The sequence below is a fragment of the Rana temporaria genome, chromosome 1, assembly GCF_905171775.1.
Source record: "Rana temporaria chromosome 1, aRanTem1.1, whole genome shotgun sequence".
NCBI classification, from domain to species: Eukaryota; Metazoa; Chordata; class Amphibia; order Anura; family Ranidae; genus Rana; species Rana temporaria.
This window is the reverse complement of record NC_053489.1, coordinates 65523405-65542545: the sequence shown is the minus strand read 5'-3', so window position 1 is coordinate 65542545 and position 19141 is coordinate 65523405. Positions and strand designations below refer to the sequence as shown.

At 42.8% G+C, this 19141-nt stretch overlaps 1 protein-coding gene across 1 annotated transcript in view; it reads left to right on the top strand.

Annotated features, from left to right (window-relative positions):
* The window catches only part of OXCT1 (3-oxoacid CoA-transferase 1), a 205779-nt gene that overhangs the window by 90951 nt on the left and 95687 nt on the right, over window positions 1-19141 (top strand). The window contains exons 8-13 of the mRNA XM_040338845.1: window positions 1716-1823; window positions 9931-10045; window positions 13588-13682; window positions 15170-15218; window positions 17025-17097; window positions 18591-18666. Of these exons, the coding sequence (XP_040194779.1) occupies window positions 1716-1823; window positions 9931-10045; window positions 13588-13682; window positions 15170-15218; window positions 17025-17097; window positions 18591-18666 (516 nt within the window). The remainder of the gene's footprint in view (window positions 1-1715; window positions 1824-9930; window positions 10046-13587; window positions 13683-15169; window positions 15219-17024; window positions 17098-18590; window positions 18667-19141) is intronic.

Sequence of the window (19141 nt, the reverse complement as noted above, 5' to 3'; positions counted from 1 at the left end):
TTGAAGCAGATTTCGAGCGATGGCTATTTTTTCATAGTTGCATAAGTCAAACTTTGAACCAGTGTAAGTATGTTGTACAGTATGTGCCACACCTGGCCAAATTCCATGGAAGCTGGAAATGGCTATTGGACATTGCTACTAAAGCGATTGCTGTTGGCTTATGGGTCCTATGCCAAGCGGCTACCTTGCTGCTTGGGGAACACAGGGAGGTGCTCACTCAGCACAGGCGCCCCTTTTAGAGAACACTTAATTTTCTTAAATGTTCTTTGTTTTGAGTGTGAAGATGCATACAATGTACATGTTTGTGTGACCTGTGCAATATTTTCTGAAACTAAGCTTTGTACAGGTTTAATGTTTTTTTTTTTTTTTTTTTTTTTTTTTTTTAATACTACACTTCCATCCATTCAGTGCTGCTAGGAGATGGCAAGGGGATTAAGGTTGTAAATGACTTCATTCTCCATTGCAGGGCATATGTATAATTCGTTTGGCAGTTGCAAATTAATTTTTTTACAGCTAAAACTCTTGCAACAAATGGCCACCAAAAAAAGTGTTTTAACCATGTACCTACTCTAAGGCAATACATTTTTGTTTTTAGGTAAGGACAGATGGGAATTTGCGACACTAGTGATTTACACACATAAATGCCAGAACATGTGTGCTTATTTATGTTGGTGTTATCTGCAACGCTACATCTAATTTTTGATGACAAGATAACGGGGTTGATTTACTAAAACTGGAGAGTGCAAAATCTGGAGCAATGCTACATAGAAACCAATTAACCTCCCAAAGTTTTTTTTTTTTTTTTTTTTGCATAACTAAACAAGATGATCTAAGAAGCTGCACCAGGTTTTGCACATCCCAGCTTTAGAAAATCAAGCCCATATGTTATAACTTTATGTAGCTGGCTTCAGCTCAGTAGTAAATCTAGTCTGTAAAGCTGGAACTTTCACTCCAGATTATATAATGTATGGCCAGCTTTAGCAGTGCTGGTTTCAGGAAAGCGTACACCTCTGCAGCCTTTACAACTGACCTCTTTACCAGAACTTGAAAACCATTCTGATGAAGATTTATCTACCAAAGAGAATTTGGCTTTAACCGGCGATGGTCAATATGAGAGTTTCCTTCTAAAGCAGATCTGTAGTGGCCTGACTGCTATTCTGATTAAATGGATTCAGTACTTCACATATCTAACTATCAGGAATTCTAGCTTTCATGATCTGTATGTCTGTTCTGGGTCTGTAATGAAGAATTTAAGGCAGGGACTGCTGACATTCTGAAAATTGTATGTTGCCTAGCAATGGCGGCCTCTGTATTTTTACATGCACAGGTTTGCAATAGGTTTGTGTTTTTTTGTTTGTTTTTTCTCATTGCACTGGTCACTGCGGTGCACGTTATGTGTTGTCCCTTAAATTTGAATGGCAACTCAGCTCACTAAGGCAACACTGCCCCACATGGATTGCAGCACTCCACAATGCACATGTTGTATGGATTTCCTTGGTAACCTACACTTCTAGTGATGTGCCCTTGCTTCTAAAGCTCGGGCTGAATGGAGCCCATGTACCTTTCTTTGTCCTAATGGCTTGCTGTTACCATAGTAATAGAATTGTTGTGGATGATTGACAATCCTAATATTGTTTGTTTGTGTTCAAAAAGCATTACAAGTTTGGCTGTACCGACGCTAGTACTTATATTGCCCATTTTCCCCTCTTAAACAGGTTGAAGAAATTGTTGAAACCGGTACCTTTGCTCCAGAAGACATCCACATTCCCAGTATTTATGTTGATAGGATTATTCAAGGCGAGAGCTATCAAAAGAGAATAGAGGTACATTTTGCTTGTCTGTCTGCTTGTGTAAAAATGTTTTTTTTTTTTTTTTGTATTTGTACAAAATGTAGCCAAAAAGGGGACACTTTTTAGTAAATGTTCATGCATATGCCGGTTTAGACACTTTGGTTTCTGCTTACATGGAGATGGTTGTTTCGTAGCACAGACAGATCTTCTGGCTAAGTTAGGCAGAAGCCAACTCACTTATAGATGCACTATATGGCTGAACGTTTATGGACACATGACCATCATGCCTACTAACTAAAATAAATATATTTATTTTTGTATATATGTGTGTATGTTGAGAATAAGGATAGAGGGCGCTATACCACACACATACATAGTGATAAACAGTTGCCACATATAGTGTATGACAAATAAATAATCTACAACAAAGTCAATACATTTGCAGACGGCTCTGTACTTTCTGTGAAAAACCAATCACTTGGATTACTGTGTTGAAAAAAATTAAATAATGATTCCAAATAATGTGCAAAAAATTGCAGATGGCTCTGCAAGATAAAGGACACAAACACTAGAGTCCACTGTGTTAAGGAAAAAAACATATGAATCAAGTCCCAATATGCATGAAAGATAGTAAAATCTTCTCAATCTGCTGTGATCTTCCTAAATGAAGAGAAATAGAGAGTGCCGCCACCGAATTTGTATCTTCTTACACCCAAGGTGTGTTGTAACTTAAATGCGCTTACCAGAACTGGTTGAACACTTTAATTAAAAAGATAGTCACATAAACTTTAGCAGGATTGTGCCTGCACACATGATGACATGGAAGATATGAATGCACCTCAGCTCCAGGCGTTCCAATTAGGATAAATATGCAAGAGAGAACCAGGAGAATCCAATAGCGTAATAACATTTATTAAAATTGAACAATAAACAGGGAAAGCCAAATGGCCTCTTTAAAAGGTGCCTACCCGGCACTGGGGCTGCAGACTTGTCACCGCCAATCTGCGGTTCGAAATTGGGTTCAGGGAGTGGAACGCCACCGCCGTAGCTCCCCCACGAGATCCTAGCTGTCAGCTCACAGGACGGGAGGACGTCACAGGACCAGCTCCGACGTACGTTTCTTTAGAATAACGTCTTCAGGGGGGCGTGTGTATGTGACTACCCCTCTGAATTGTGTACATGCATTTACAGAGATTGCTTTCCAGCCTTGTGGCAACAGGTTGGCGAAGGCTCTTTTCTGTTTCCACAAGACTGTGCATTAACGCAGCATAGATAAGACATGGTTTGTGAGATCAATGTGGAGATGGCGTGGCCTGCACAGAGCCCTAACCTAACTCTACTGAACATTTTAAGGGTGAATTGCAACAAGACAAATACTCATCCCAAAAGGGAGTACCTGACCTTACAAATGCTCCTTTGATTAAAATTCACAAAAGTTAAGTAATGAGCATTGTTAGAGGAGGCTGTTGAAGTCTCAAAAGGGGTCCATGATGATGGTTTTAGAGTTGGATGTTCAACAAGCTCATATGTAGGTGTTATGGGCAGGTGTCCACAAAATTTCTGACCAAGTAGTGCTTGTTTTCAAGCACAGGCTATCCGCTCTTTGCTGATACTGCTAGCAGGGGCTGAGCTCTAACTGTCCACTAAGCCACTTGGTAAGTGTACCCAATCCATACTGCACCCTTTACCACACTTATTCCAAAGCCTAGACAGCACCTATAAGAACCCAATTCCACATTACACTGCACTTTTACCACATCTGAAGTACACCTAACTTGCACCTGTGTCGAGACTATACCATACCTATATTGCATTCACATTAGTTAGGACTTTCGTTAAGTTCACCAACGCTCTTAAAGGGCTAAAACGATAGCTGGCAGAAGAACATCTCAAAGGACTGCCCCTCACGTAATAATTCTACAAGCACCCTTTTGTTCCCCTGACCCCTCCGCTACCATCCTTATTTTCCTTTGGACAGTGCTTACCCAGTCAGTCTAAGACTAGCATCACTGCCATGAATGCACTCTGGCAGTATAGTTCAAGCAAAGTAGAATAAACTTTATTACAGCTCACTGCCACACTTGAGATGAACTTGCTACAATTTATGATGATCTGGACGGCCAAATGTCATCTTATGCTTAGTACTTCCTGTTAGCCACTTTGTGTGGTAAATTGTGTTATTACCATTGTTAATCCGTTTTATGCTTGCCTAGTTACCAACCACATTGGGTGACAGTATATTAAGTATGCCTTTACTACCTGGTTTTGTACCAGTTTTCTTTGACATGGCACTACTACTGGGTGCTAAGTATTACCTTGAGTGAGTTCCTGTGATGTATGGTTGTACGCTCAACCTGGTGTGTTAAAGGGACTGAATTTTTTTTGAAAGGGCTGAGGCAAGGAATTGAGTAACCATCCTAATCGGGGGAAATATCCCTGGTGTGTGTGTGTGTGTGTGTGTGTGTGTGTTTGTGTTTTTTTTTTTTTGTTTTTTTTTTTACCGTGCACTCACTCCAGCAGTCTATTTTACTCTAGTACTTCAATATCTTTTATTAAACCCGAAACCGCAACACACTCAGAAGTAATTCACAAGTACATATCGGTCATTGGAAAAAAATGTCCATTACACAACAAGAAAAGACTTGTAACAAAGAATGAACAGCTCAGATCAGTGTACGGGATTCTCACTCATTATTTTTTTTGCTGCCATAGAGTGCCTATTGCTCGCCTTGTGATCTCTGTTCCATGAGTTTCAATTTCCAATCATTTTCAGGTACCATCAAACACAAAGTTCATGGCCAGTCCACTTGATGAAAGCACAGCTTGATGTTTGTCTTCTAGTCCAGCAGCAACATTGATCAGCCTGTATCTCTCCAGCTGCTGTGGAAATATAACTTGTAGCATGTTCTTCCCTGTGCCTTGTCTGCATACCTGCAAAACGTTAATAAACCCTTTCTCTTTTACCCTAGCCAAGTCTTGCCTCAGGGCTGGTTATGGGAAGACATCGGGACTCTTAAACTACTCCCCATGCATCCTGTGGCCCAACATGAACCTCTTCCTGATGCAGTTAATGGCTGTATTTTGAGTCCAAGTGGTTAACAAGTTTTGCTTTAATAGGGAAAACATGCATAGTTGCCAACATTGTAAAAAAAAAAAAAAATGTATAGGAACACTTTTTTTTTCCTGTAGGTGGATTATTTTTATAATTGGGGCGCAGGGCATTCATTTGTAGGCATAGCAGGAAAATAAAAGACGGCACATAATGGGCGTGGTTTAAGCACAATGTTGGATGCGGCTTAAAGGTGTGGCTCAAATGGGGTGTGATTAGTCTGCGAAGAACGAGAGAAGGTGAGATGGAGGGGAGATGAGGAGCGAGAAGGAATTGGAGGGATAGGGGACAGCAGGCCCAGATCCTACACCACAATAGCAATATATGCATTTCAGAAAGTTTTAACAATCGTCAGATAAAGATACGCCAAATACCTGGTGTTGGCGCTTCAATCATCCCTGCATCATAGTTATTTCTATTACAGTGTAACCTAAAATGAAATTGTTTAACTCGCCATAATGCAGAACCAGTGGGTGCCCCCAGCAGAGTCCGACCTGCCATCAGGTGCCCCCCCCTAACATCAGGTGCCCCCTCTCGTCGGACACATAGGACAGAGGGGTTAGCGGCAGTGCCATGATTTCCCACTTTTCCTTGTGTGTTCAGTGGAGAGGGGAGGGGCCTCTGATCCGTGCAGCCAATCGTTTTCAGTTTGCAAGAGTATTGTCTACTTGTACACTGAAGAAAAGCCGATTGGCTGCACGGATCAGAGGCCCCTCCCCTCTCCACTGAAAGCACAAGGAAAGAGACCTCGCGGCGGGGGCTATATTTTTGTACCCCACTGTAACTTTGCCAAAAACCGTCCTGATTCCCGGGACAAAAGCAGAGCGCAAAAGATCAGGACTAGGGTCCCGGGAAAATCGGGGCTGTTGGTAAGTATGCCTATGTAGGTTACTGTTGCTTTCCTTGTTTTCCCCACTGTGTGATCTTACTTGGGAGAGAGTACCTGTCAAAACCCAGGTAACCTGCCCCTAAAAGTGCAAAATGTGGCAGTGGGGGGGACGATGCGAACAAGTAGAGCTTGACCTTCTTTTTTTTGACGACCAAAAAAACAACAACCTGGAAGCCGATTTGGCTTTTGTGCAGAGCTGCACCAGATTTTGCACTCTGCAGTTCCAAAAAAGTTTACCTTTACCGGCTACAGGGCGGTTCCTTCACTCTTGGAGGACTTTGTATAACGTCCTCCCAGAATTGCGCCCCCAGAGGACCCGGCGCATCACAGATCACGGTAAATGGCCGTCAAATGACAGAGCGATCACTTGTAAACAAACTGATCGGTACAGTGAGAGGGGGCGAGATCCATCCATCCCTGCTCAGCCATCCCTGCAATACTCTGCGATACCCGGTTATACTTGGCCTCTGTATGTGGCCAGGCTGTGGAAGTCTCACACATGTGGTATCGCTGTACTCAGGAGTAGGAGAAACTATTTTGAGGTGTAATTTTTGGTATGTACATGCTATGTGTTGTATAAATGGACAACTTTGCGTAAAAAAATAAAATAAATGCGTTTTAACCACTTTCTGCCCGCCGGCCGTCATATGACATTCTTGACTTTGTGCGGGGATATCTTAAAGTGGAGGTTCACCCTATAAAAAATGTCTAACACTACATCCAGCACCGTGCTGCATATAAAATGACACTGACCTTTATTTTTTTTTTTGCCGTAGATATCGTTTAGCCGTGGAATTCACCGCGGCCTCCGGGTAGGGAATCCCGCGGGAGTGGGCGTTCCTATTGTCATGCCAATTGATTGACATGCTAAACGACGGCGCACACAGCGCGTCACGACTTCCCGAAAGATGCTCGGCTGTATTTGGCGCCGGTGCGCAGGCGCCGAATAGAGCCGACCCGAGCTTCCTTCGGGAAGTCGTGACGCGCTGTGTGCGCCGTCGTTTAGCATGTCAATCAATTGGCATGACAATAGGAACGCCCACTCCCGCGGGATTCCCTACCCGGAGGCCGCGGTGAATTCCACGGCTAAACGATATCTACGGCAAAAAATAAAATAAAGGTCAGTGTCATTTTATATGCAGCACGATGCTGGATGTAGTGTTAGAAATTTTTTATAGGGTGAACCTCCACTTTAGTGGGGATATAAAGATATCGTTTTTTTTCAGTCCGCGATTTCCTACACCATAACAATGATCAGAGCGACTGTTCCGCCGCTTGATCGTTCTTGCGAGAGGGGACGTCACCCCCCCCCCCCCCCGATCAACGACAGGATACTTCTTTTTTTTCTTTTTCTGGCTTCCCAGCCTAGAGGTGAGATGTGGGGTCTTATTGACCCAATATCTCACTGTAAAGAGGACCTGTCATGCCATATTCCTATTACAAGGGATGTTTCTGTTTTGGGGGGGAACCTGTCAAAAAATGTGTCAAAATAAAGTAAAATGACCAATATATTTATTTTTCCAACGTGCCCCTGTCCCCGTGTGCAGAAGCAAACTCGTACTCAAGTCTTGCCCACATATAAAAACGGTGTTCAAACCACACATGAGGTATCATGAGGTAAGAACGTTGGAGCGAGAGCAATCATTTTGGCCCTAGACCTCCTCTGTAACTACAAATATTTAAAGCGTCGCCTATGGGGATTTTTAAGCAGCGAAGTTTGGTGCCATTCCACGAGGGTGTGCAATTTTGTAGGGTGAAGTGTTGAGTATCTATCTACTCGGCGTAACTTCATCTTTCACATTATGCAAAAACATTGGGATAACTTTTTTTTTTTTTATGCGTTCCAAAAATTGCTGCACAAATACCGCGCAAGATAAAAAGTTTCAACGACCGCTAATGTATTCTCTAGGGTCTTTTTAAAAAAAAATATATATATATAATGTTTTGGGGTTCTATGTAATTTTTTAGCAAATAAAATATTTTTTACATGCAGGAGAGAAATGTCAGAATTGGCCTGAGTGCTCCAGAATGCCTGAAGGTGCTCCCTGCATGTTGGGCCTCTGTATGTGGCCACGCTGTGTAAAAGTCTCACACATGTGGTATCGCCATACTCTAAAGCAGGGGTCTTCAAACTTTTTAAATGGGGGCCAGTTCATGGTCCCTCAGACTGTTGGGGGGCCGGACTATAGTTTAAAAAAATATGAACGAATTCCTACGCACACCTTATTTGTAGTGCAAAAAAAAAAAAACAGGAAAAAAACTGTTTAATATTTAAAATAAATAACTATTTTAATCAACATAAACTTATTAGTATTTCAGACTCCCCTCATCACAGAACCCCCCCCCCTCCATCACAGATCCATCATCAGATTCCCCCCATCAAAAAGCTCCCATATAAGGTCATCCATCACAAAGCCCCCCCAATAACAGACTCCCCACCCTACAGATCCCCCTATAAGATTCCCCCCCCCCCCCCCCCCCCCCATGAGTCTTCTCCCAACCACAATAGCAATATGTGTATTCCAGAAAGTTTCACAATCAGCAGATAAAGATACTCCAAACACCTGGTGTTGGTGTTTCAATCATCCCGGCATCATGGTTGTTATGGGATCAGGATGCGCATTATTTCTATTGTTATATGAAATTAAATGGTTCAACTCCCCATAATGCAGAATCGGTGGGAGCCAGGATGTCAATGTCCCCAGCCAGCGGAGTGTTTCCTTACATCTCAGGTGTCACTGTCCCAAGCCAGTGGAGTGCTTCTTTACATCTCGGGTGTCGCTGTCCCCAGCCAGCGAAGTGCTTCCTTACATGTCGGGTGTCCCCAGCCAGCGGAGTGCTTCCTTACATGTCGGGTGTCCCCAGCCAGTGGAGTGCTTCCTTACATGTCAGGTGTCCCCAGCCAGCGGAGTGCTTTCTTACATCTCAGGTGTCTGTCCCCCCCCCCCCATTAGAGCCCTTCTATATCCCAGCAGCAGTGTCTCCGCCGCCATTACTGAAGGTTGAGGGGGAACAAATTGGAGGTAACCATTTTCCAGAAGACCACAGACGAGTTATAAACAAGAAGGGAGCCTGCCGAGTGACTACAATAGAAATTGAGCTGCGGCACTGCCTACCCGCCACCCCTTTCCACAACAGGTCACAGATGACAGACAGACCGGGGGTGGGCGATCCTGCAGCTCCATTTCTATCGTAGCCACTCGTCAGGCTCCCTTCTTGTTTATAACTCGTCTGTGGTCTTCTGGAAAATTGCTGCCGGTGGAGACATTATCTCCGCCGGCCGCGGACCTCTAGAGGTCCGCGGGCTGTGAAAAATAGTAAATCACACTGGCGGGCCGGATAGACGTTGTAGTTTGAGGACCCCTGCTCTAAAGTAATGGCAGAATGTGTTTTGGGGTGTAATTTTGTAGTAAGCATATGCGGTGTGTGTGTGAGAGAAATAACCTAATATGACAATTTTGTGAAAAGAAAAAAAAAAAAAATCTTGATTTTGCAAAGAATTGTGGGAAAAAATTACAACTTCAAAAACCTCATCATGCCTCTTTCTAAATGCCATGGAATGTATTCTTTCCAAAAAGGGGTCATTTAGGGGGTATTTGTACTTTTCTGGCATGTTAGGGTCTTAAGAAATGAGAGGCCGTCAGTACTTCAGGTGTGATACATTTTCAGAGATTGGCACCATAGCTTGTGGACCCTAACTTTCACAAAGACCAAATAATATCCACCAAGTTGTACTTATTTTTTACCAAAGTAATGTAGCAGTATAAATTTTGGCCAACATTTTTGAAGAAAAATTACTAATTTTGCTAAATTTTATAACCAAAACGAAGAAATTTTTTTTTTTTAGTCTTTCTTTTATAGCGCAAAAAATAAAAAAACCCAGTGGTGATTAAATACCACCAAAAAAAGCTCTATTTGTGTGAAAACAAAGGCCAAAAATGTCATTTGGGTACAGTGTTGTATGACTAAGTAATTGTTGTTCAAACTGTGAGCACCGAAAGCTGAAAATTGGTCTGGTTATTAAGGGTGTTTAAGTGCCCAATTAAGTGGTTTAAATTGTATTTTTTTTTCTCTCAGATGATGTATATGAGTGATCTATGTAAAGTGTTTTTGTTTTTCATTTAAATTTTTTTTATTTACAGAGACTAACACTAAGGAAATCTGAAAACGCAAAACCTAAACCCAAAAAGGAATCTGATATTGTAAGAGAAAAAATTATCCGGCGTGCTGCACTGGAGTTCCAGGATGGAATGTATGGTATCCATTATAGAAGATTTATTTATTTATTTTTTTGTGAAAATTTGTTTTCTAGACCTTTGCAATAATATTGTGTGACATCAATTGCAACTACCACCATTTTATTCTCTAGGGCAGGGGTCTCCAAACTTTCTAAACAAAGAGCCGGATTACTGTCCTCCAGACTTTAAGGGGGCCAGACTGTGGCCATCCGGAGTAAAAAATCCCCCATCATTGGTGTCCTTGGGAGGAATTCTGCCCCGTCCTTGGGAGGAATTCTGCCCCGTCCTTGGGAGGAATTCTGCCCCGTCCTTGGGAGGAATTCTGCCCCGTCCTTGGGAGGAATTCTGCCTCGTCCTTGGGAGGAATTCTGCCCCGTCCTTGGGAGGAATTCTGCCCCGTCCTTGGGAGGAATTCTGCCCCGTCCTCGGGAGGAATTCTGCCCCGTCCTTGGGAGGAATTCTGCCTCGTCCTTGGGAGGAATTCTGCCTCGTCCTTGGGAGGAATTCTGCCTCGTCCTTGGGAGGAATTCTGCCCCGTCCTTGGGAGGAATTCTGCCCCGTCCTTGGGAGGAATTCTGCCCCGTCCTTGGGAGGAATTCTGCCCCGTCCTTGGGAGGAATTCTGCCCCGTCCTTGGGAGGAATTCTGCCCCGTCCTTGGGAGGAATTCTGCCCCGTCCTTGGGAGGAATTCTGCCCCGTCCTTGGGAGGAATTCTGCCCCGTCCTTGGGAGGAATTCTGCCCCGTCCTTGGGAGGAATTCTGCCCCGTCCTTGGGAGGAATTCTGCCCCGTCCTTGGGAGGAATTCTGCCCCGTCCTTGGGAGGAATTCTGCCCCGTCCTTGGGAGGAATTGGGAGGAATTATGCCCCATTATTGGTGCCAATGTATAAAAAAGCACCCCAAGGGCCGGATAACATCAAGCAAAGGGCCACATCTGGCCCCTGGGCCGCAGTTTGGAGACCACTGCTCTAGGGTATCTGCTTTCAGACAATATATAATTGTGGTTTTTGTGTAATCTTCTGGCCCAATTTTTTTTTAAACGTGAGCAAAAAATGCTTCTGGCAGCAAAAGGGTTAAAGGGGCTTGTGTTTTTATTGAGAAGTCCCTCTCCTGCAGTTGCAGATGGGACTTGTGGTCTTTTCCTTTCACAGATCCGTGTGAATGGATCTTTGAATAAATGATGCATTTGTCTGGGCAGAGCAACGCACATCACGCTAAATTCTAAAGAAAATGGGATGCTTCAGGGATCGGCCTCCACAATTCAGTTAAGTGAGATGGCAGTTTGAGGCTCTGGGGTTTTGACTGTTGACCTGAAATGGTTGCATTTCACAGCCCCAAAGCCTGAAACTCTAAATAGGGGTGCAACATAAAAAGAGCATTTTGTCTTTAAAGCATACGTCCCATTCCCGATGACAGGGAACACGATCAGTGACAGTGTCAGCTAGGCAGATGTTGTGTTTACACGAACATCTCCCCGTTCTGTGTCTGTGAGATGATCACGGGGACGCCCACGGCGATCGAGTCCGCGGGACCCGCAGGCGGGCTCTCACGGAGATCGCGGCGGGCGCGCCCGCAACAACCGTTAAAAGGGGACGTACAGGTACGTCCCTTTGCCTGCCCGTGCCATGCTGCAGACGTATTTCTGCGTGCACCAAGCGGTTAATTAACTGTAGCTCGTATGTATCACCTTTCCCATCCCTTATGTATTTGATAAGTGCCCCATACAGTAATTGTATGGCAGATCGAAGCTGCTTAAGAAGGCACATTTACATCCTTTAATAAAAGCAATGTAGTTCAGTATACAGGGATGGGAAACAAGTATTTGATCCCTTTCTGATTTTTTGTTTGTCCACTGACAAAGAAATGGTCAGTCTATAACTTTACTGGTAAAAATGTTTAATCGTGCGAGACAGAATAACAAAAATCCCGGAGAAAGCATTTAAAAAAAGCTATAAATTGATTTGCATTTTAAGGACATGACTTGGTAGTAAAACCCTTGTTGGCATTTAGAGGTTAGACCTTTTTTGTAGTTGGCCACCAGGTTTGCACACATCCCAAGAGGGAGTTTGTCCCACTACTCTTTGCAGATTATCTCCAAGTCGTTAAAGGGGTTGTTAAGGCAGTGCACACAAGCACTGCCAGCCCCACTGCTAGTATAACCTCTAGTATATACTGTATACCTTTTTTGTAAAATTCTTCTAAATACCTTATTCCTTCTCCTCGATCAGCGGTCACATAAGACATCAACTCAGTGAAGTGAGATCCCTGGAGCTCTAGACCGGTGGAGATTGACAGTTATTGTGTTTCTTCCATTTGCGAATAAACGCACCAACTGTTGTCACCCTCTCACCAAGCTGCTTGGCGATGGTCTTGTAGCCCATTTCAGCCTTGTGTAGGTCTACAATTTTGTCCCTGACATCCTTGGATAGCTCTTTGGTCTTGGCCATGGTGGAGAGATTGGAATCTGCTTGCTTTTTCTGGACAGGTGTCTCTTTATAAAGGTAACAAGCTATGATTAGGAGCACTCCCTTTAGTAGAGTGCTCCAAATCTCAGCTTGTGTCCTGTATAGAATACACCTGGGAGCCAGAAACTTTTCTGATAGGGGATCAAATGCTTATTTCACTCAATAAAATGCAAATCAACTTATGACTATAAATGGTTTTCTAGATTTTGTTATTCTGTCTCTTCCTGTTAAACCTACCATTAAAATTTAGACCATTTTCTTTTGTCTGTGGGCAAACATCAAAACAAAATCAGCAGGGGATCAAATGCCCTTTCCCTCACTGTATTTAGTTGGGTGTGCGTTTGCTATGAAAACTGTAATGGGTATTACCTACTTAGTGCAAAATTGTTCAGGGGAAGGTAAATAAAGTACCATAAATAAGAAATGAGAGAGGAGGTCTATAAAGGGCAATAAGCAGACATGAGGTTGGAGTGAAAATAAAATACAAAAAAGAGGAAGAAAAAGATTTAAGAATGAAGGAGGGCAGGGATTTTAGACCATGAGGACAATTAGGAGAAAGGGCAAGGAATACAAATTGGACAGAATAAAAGGCAATGGGAAGAAAGATGGGGGATAGAAAATCCTGTGGGTACCGGTCTGGCATGCAGACATCCCAGCGTCTTAATGCACATTAGAGGAAGAGAACGGGAATGATCCTTCATTTAGTCTTCATTTCTTAATTTTAGATATTTGTAGTGGGTACCATTTAAGTATTGCAGTGAGCTTCTCATGTACCATAATATGCCCATTAGTCACTGCTTGACTTTGGAGAAGTTGATCATTGTTTGTTTTCACGTTTTTAGTTAGCATTTGCTTGGCAACAAGAAACGCCGATCCTTGTTACTATTCCCTCTCGTGTGTATTATTGGTGTATGCAACAAGGCTTCCCAGGGATTTTGTGCCAAGTTGCAGAGTAATACTGTCTGTACCATGTTATGCACTTATAATGTGCTTGGCAGAAATCCAAAAATGTAAAGCCTTTTTATTTCTGAAATGTGTTGAATAACTATTGTACTCTTGAGTATAAACTGTTTGTTTGGCCTTAACTGATAATACAGCAAACTTGGGAATTGGTATTCCAATGTTAGCCAGCAACTTTATCAAGAAAGAGATCACTGTTCACCTTCAGAGTGAAAATGGCGTCCTTGGCTTGGTAAGTCTGGTCTCCTTTTAAGAATATATACTGTAATATAGGGGTTTGCGTTATGTTTTTGAACTTGCTAAAAAATAGAGAAGGACGAACTGCTAATTGCATTGCATGTTTTAGGACTCCAAAATACTGTATTTGCTGGTGTATAAGACTACCTTTTTACACTTAAAAAAACTGGCCAAAAAGCAGGGGTCGTCTTATACGCCGGGTCAGCTGCTTGGATGCCTGCTGGATGTGCGGTGATACTGGATGTAGCTTTGTCTACATACAGTATATACCGCTTAGCCAATCCCAGTGAGCGATGTATTCAAATGAATAGAGTCTGCTCAGATTGGAGTAACCACCTCTGCCAATCTGAGCAGGCTACATACAGTAGCCTGCCCGGATTGGCTTTAAGAGTCAGAGAGGCGTGGGCAGATGATGTTACAGCCTCTGCCAATCCAAGCAGGTTTTTGTATTCATTAATAGAATACATCGCTCCCCATGATTGGCTCCAGCAAGAATGAAGAATATGGCTCTAGCTCCAGCAAGAATGAAGAATATGGCTCCAGAAGGAGGAAATATGAAGCGTCGGAAGGGGGGTCGTCTTGTATACGGTGAGGACAGGTAAAAAAAAATTAAATTAGGGGATCGTCTTATATGCCCGGTCGCCTTATACACCGGCAAATACGGTAACTTTACCAAAATAAATTTTAAGCTGAACTTCAGTCAGGTGTAATGATTACTATTTAATCTAGTTATGGGTTAATTAACACATATGGTACTGTATGTCCAAATTGGCTTTTTGGATACAGCAGGGAATGGTTTTAAAGCTTACGTTTTTTCCCCTTAAAAATAAATCCTCCATCGCAAGGGGTGGCATTACATTCCACGACAAGTGTCCATCGTGCTCTTGGCTGAAGTCTTCAGTTCTCTGCACCCCCTGAGTGGTAATTTTCTGTTTCTGCAGGAGTAAATACAGCTGCTGGATCTGTCATGGGCACTAGTAAAGTGCCTCTCCTCTCTAGAGCCCCCATTCATAGAAGCTATACTAGCTTCCAGCAATATACACTCCTTGAATGGCAGACGGGTTCATGAATAAAAGGTCTATCTGCTGTGAGTGGGAGTCGGCTGTGTTGAAGGACTTTAACGACCAGAGTTTCTGCTGTAAACTTGGAGAATGGATTTCCCTACAGTGCCTATAGCTACAGAGATCACTGGGCTCTTGCTTTAAATATAATTTGTGTGTTAAAAATATAAATATTTAGAATTTTCATACCCTGGCCACAAGTTCACCAAGTTTGCAACATAGTAGTTCTTGCTTAGAATGCATTTCCCTTGTGTTCTATATAAACCATTTTACCTTCAGCATGTGAACATGATACTTCTGCTATAGTGTACAAATACCACTGATATTCAGTGTGTTAAAATGTGTAGATAATTCCGTGCTTTTGTATCCTACATGTTGCTGTGCAAAATAGACTTTTGTTCAAATACTGCTATTTCTCTAGGGCCCCTATCCAACAGAACAAGAGGTGGATCCAGATCTCATCAATGCAGGTAATGTACATTACCTTTCTTAGAAATCAATTTCTAAAAGAAGTTCACTATTGCAATGGACTACAAATACACTAGGAAATTATTCTCAGGAAAACAAGTGTGGGGGAGCTGATAGAAACCTATACTAATGTACTCAATATACAGTACATGATATGATTCGGGATACAGAGGGTCTGCACCCATTTTTTGGTAGACTGTTCCCATCAGCCATGGGATCCCCTGACATAGTGGTCCCAAAGGCTTATGTAGATATGCAACGATGACCCAGTGGAATACCCTTGCATTGCTCCTTTATTGTGGCAGCCTTGCACATACACAGCAGTGAGCTGGTCCGCTCTACTAGAATCTGTATGCAATAATTTTCAGTAAACAGGCCCTTTAACTGGAATATACTTAGGCGCTACCTAGTCATTTTTACCCCTTGTCATGTGGTTGGCCTTTAAAATAAAGCAATCAGTAGCTCAAAGCATCAAAAGCCACATCACAGAATGCACATGCCACAACATTATCCTACAAGCCCCATAATCCAGGATGTTATGTGCATATCTTCATAAAAGAACTGTGAAAATACTTTTGAGGTGAATTCTTTAACCACTTAACGCCCGCCGCACGCCTATTTACGTCCACAGAATGGCACGTACAGGCAGAAGGACGTGTGTGTATATATATACGTCCTTGCCTTCTAGCGGTTCCGGGTCCGATCGCGACCCCCCCCCCGCTGTGGGCGGCTTACCTCGGTGAGCGATCCGGGACGACGGCGCGGCTATTAGTTTATAGTCGCTCCGTCGCGATCGCTCCCCGGAGCTGAAGAACGGGGAGAGCCGTATGTAAACACGGCTTCCCCGTGCTTCACTGTGGCGGCGTATCGATCGAGTGATCCCTTTTATAGGGAGACTCGATCGATGACGTCAGTCCTACAGCCACCCCCCCCTACAGTTGTAAACACACACTAGGTGAACCCTAACTCCTACAGCGCCCCCTGTGGTTAACTCCCAAACTGCAACTGTCATTTTCACAATAAACAATTTAAATGTTTAAATTTAAAAGTGTCCGCCATAATGTCGTAGTCACGAAAAAATTTTTTTTTTATATATATGTTTTTGGGGGATATTTATTAAAGCAAAAAGTAAAAAATATTGCATTTTTTTTCAAAATTGTCACTCTATTTTTGTTTATAGCGCAAAAAATAAAAACCGCAGAGGTGATCAAATACCACCAAAAGAAAGCTCTATTTGTGGGGAAAAAGGACGCCCATTTTGTTTGGGAGCCACTTCGCATGACCGCGCAATTGTCAAAGCGACGCAGTGCCGAATCGCAAAACCTGGCCTGGGCATTTAGCTGCCTAAAGGTCCGGGGCTTATGTGGTTAAAAGGATACATGTGTTCATTTCACTATGCAGTACCTTTTCCTGATGTTCATATAAAGTACAATAAGTTCTAGATGGCTGCTCTAGCATATTGGTTCAGTAGGCCATAACAACCAGTTTCCACTAATCTGATCTCTGCTTTATGTCTCTGCTTTTTATATTCCATTACTCTTTGCACTCATAGGATTATTAGGCCCCTAAGCCTGGTTTATTGGGCTATCGTGGATTTAAAAGAAAAAAACCTTGGTAAATTATACCCAGTAAGTAATGGGCTGTAACTTGGATGCATATTGGATTGTAAAATGCAGTGGGACCATGTAAGATGCATAGAAACCATGCAGAGAACGTCCTAGGTACCTCTTTGAATGTACCAGCCACTTGTGACTCGTTTACACTGCATGGGGACACATCTATCTAGTAATCATTGTTTGTGTTCTCAGGTAAAGAGACAGTCACAATTCTTCCAGGAGCGTCATTCTTCTCCAGCGATGACTCATTTGCTATGATCAGAGGGTAAGGGCTTCTCTACCTCCTCTAAAGTGCAAACTACGAGTAAAATAAGAGTCTTATTAATGTGTGTTTGTTTGTTTTGTTTTCCTGTCTCCCCCTGTAACACCATGTTTAAAGCTTGTTGATCCTGCCTGTAGAACAGTTATTTATTCCTTAACAGTCCAGACTGTTCCGCAAGAGCCATTTAAAGGTTTGGACAAACCATAGAACGCTGACAGCAGTAAACCCAGAAAACTACAAGTTTATTTAAGACTAAAAGGTGACAACCCTGCTTTGTAATTCCCTACAAAATACCCTGCGGCCGTATATAGTCGTACGGCTGTCGGGAAGTGGTTAAACCAGTGGGTTATAAAAAAATAAGAAGATTTTTTTTTTTTTCCCATCCACACATTGGGGAGACCTCCTCACTGTGTCTTTTTGTATTCAAACAGTGGGGAAACTTCCCCGCCATCAGAATACACTGATCAGCGCTGCAGTTTATAGCTTGTGGTGCTAAACAAGTGGAAATCTTTCCAACAGGGTGGTTAAACAGAAGTCGAATGGTAGATTGACTACTGTTCAACCACAATTGTCATACATGGATCGAAATTCTGCTGGTCTGGCCAGCTTAAAGGAGAAGTTCACTTGTGACATGTTCTAACTGCAGCTCTCACCCCATTCTCCCTGTGACATTGGGTGGGATTCTTCTCCCCACACCCACTGTCATAATTTGAAAAGAGCACAGCTTTAGTTTCCTGTGACTGAATGCTTATAAGTTTTCTCAGCCATTGCGAACTATTAAGAAAACAACCTACCACCTTGCCTCAGAGAATCTCCGCTCTGAAGCAGGCAATAAGTTGACACTTGGGAGGAGTTCTGCAAATATTAAAATGCCTTGATGGGGGATATCAATCTAGAGGAGTAGGTGTTACTAAGCAATCTGTATCTGCATGAATGTGATTCTGAGCCTCCATGATGGGGTTAGGGAGAACATGGCTAGCTGATGGCTGGTTGTCCTCCAGCCAGGAAATAAGCCGGTCTCCATCGGACTTGCTGCAGTTTCTAATGCACACGATCAGAAGCTGACCTTGTGAAGTGAAATCGGAGTAGGCAGTTTCAGTGCATGAGGCGCCTGTGCAACTGTATTAGAATAGCCAGCCCAACTCCTACTTTTGTAGCTGCATAACAGATGTTTTGAGGAAATGTGTTAATTCCACAAATATATTAAAATGTAAACTTTTGCCAAATTGGGAAAGTTTGTGGTTACTCCGGGCTGAACTCTGTGGCACAAGACAAGGTCTCCTTTTTCAGCTCGACCTAATTGCGTCTCTTCTAAAAATGCAGAACATTTTAACGCTTTACAAATTTAGACAAATAGACAATGGGTAGACAAATTTGCAGATTGGAATACCTTTTTTGTGCTGGCATGTGAAAGACTTTTGTCCACCATTTGAAGCTGTATTGGCAATCCCTGGCATGGTTCATTGTTTTAATTTGCAATTGTATGTGTTCTGTAGGGGTCATGTGGATTTGACAATGCTGGGAGCAATGCAGGTGTCAAAAAGTGGAGATCTGGCCAACTGGATGATTCCTGTAAGTAAAATGAACTGTTTCCACAACAATTATCTTGTACAGGTCGCACTCCTAATCCATGGCTGTCTGAGAGAAGGTCTTTCTGAATTGGACAATCATTTTTACTAAATTAGTATACTGCCTTCTGGTCTGCTTTATTACCAGTTGATAAACTCAGCCTAAATTTATTGCACAGCAGACAACCATTTTGAAGTCATCTAGGCCTTAAAGCAGGAGACATTTTCCAGTTTAGTTAATGTCAATGTTTCGGCGGGGGCACAGCCTGCCTTTGTCAAGACACAAGTTGCTTTGAGTGCACTACCACTGCTTGCAAAAGTCAATCTGACCCTTCCTGTGAGCTGCCCCACACCATACATACAACAGATTATGCTGCTTAAAAAAAATGAAACTGAGAGGCTTCCCCTTCCTAGAATTGCCATCGTTGATTTTGGTTGGTTTGCTATAGTTTGCCATTTTTTAAACACAAAAAAAAAAA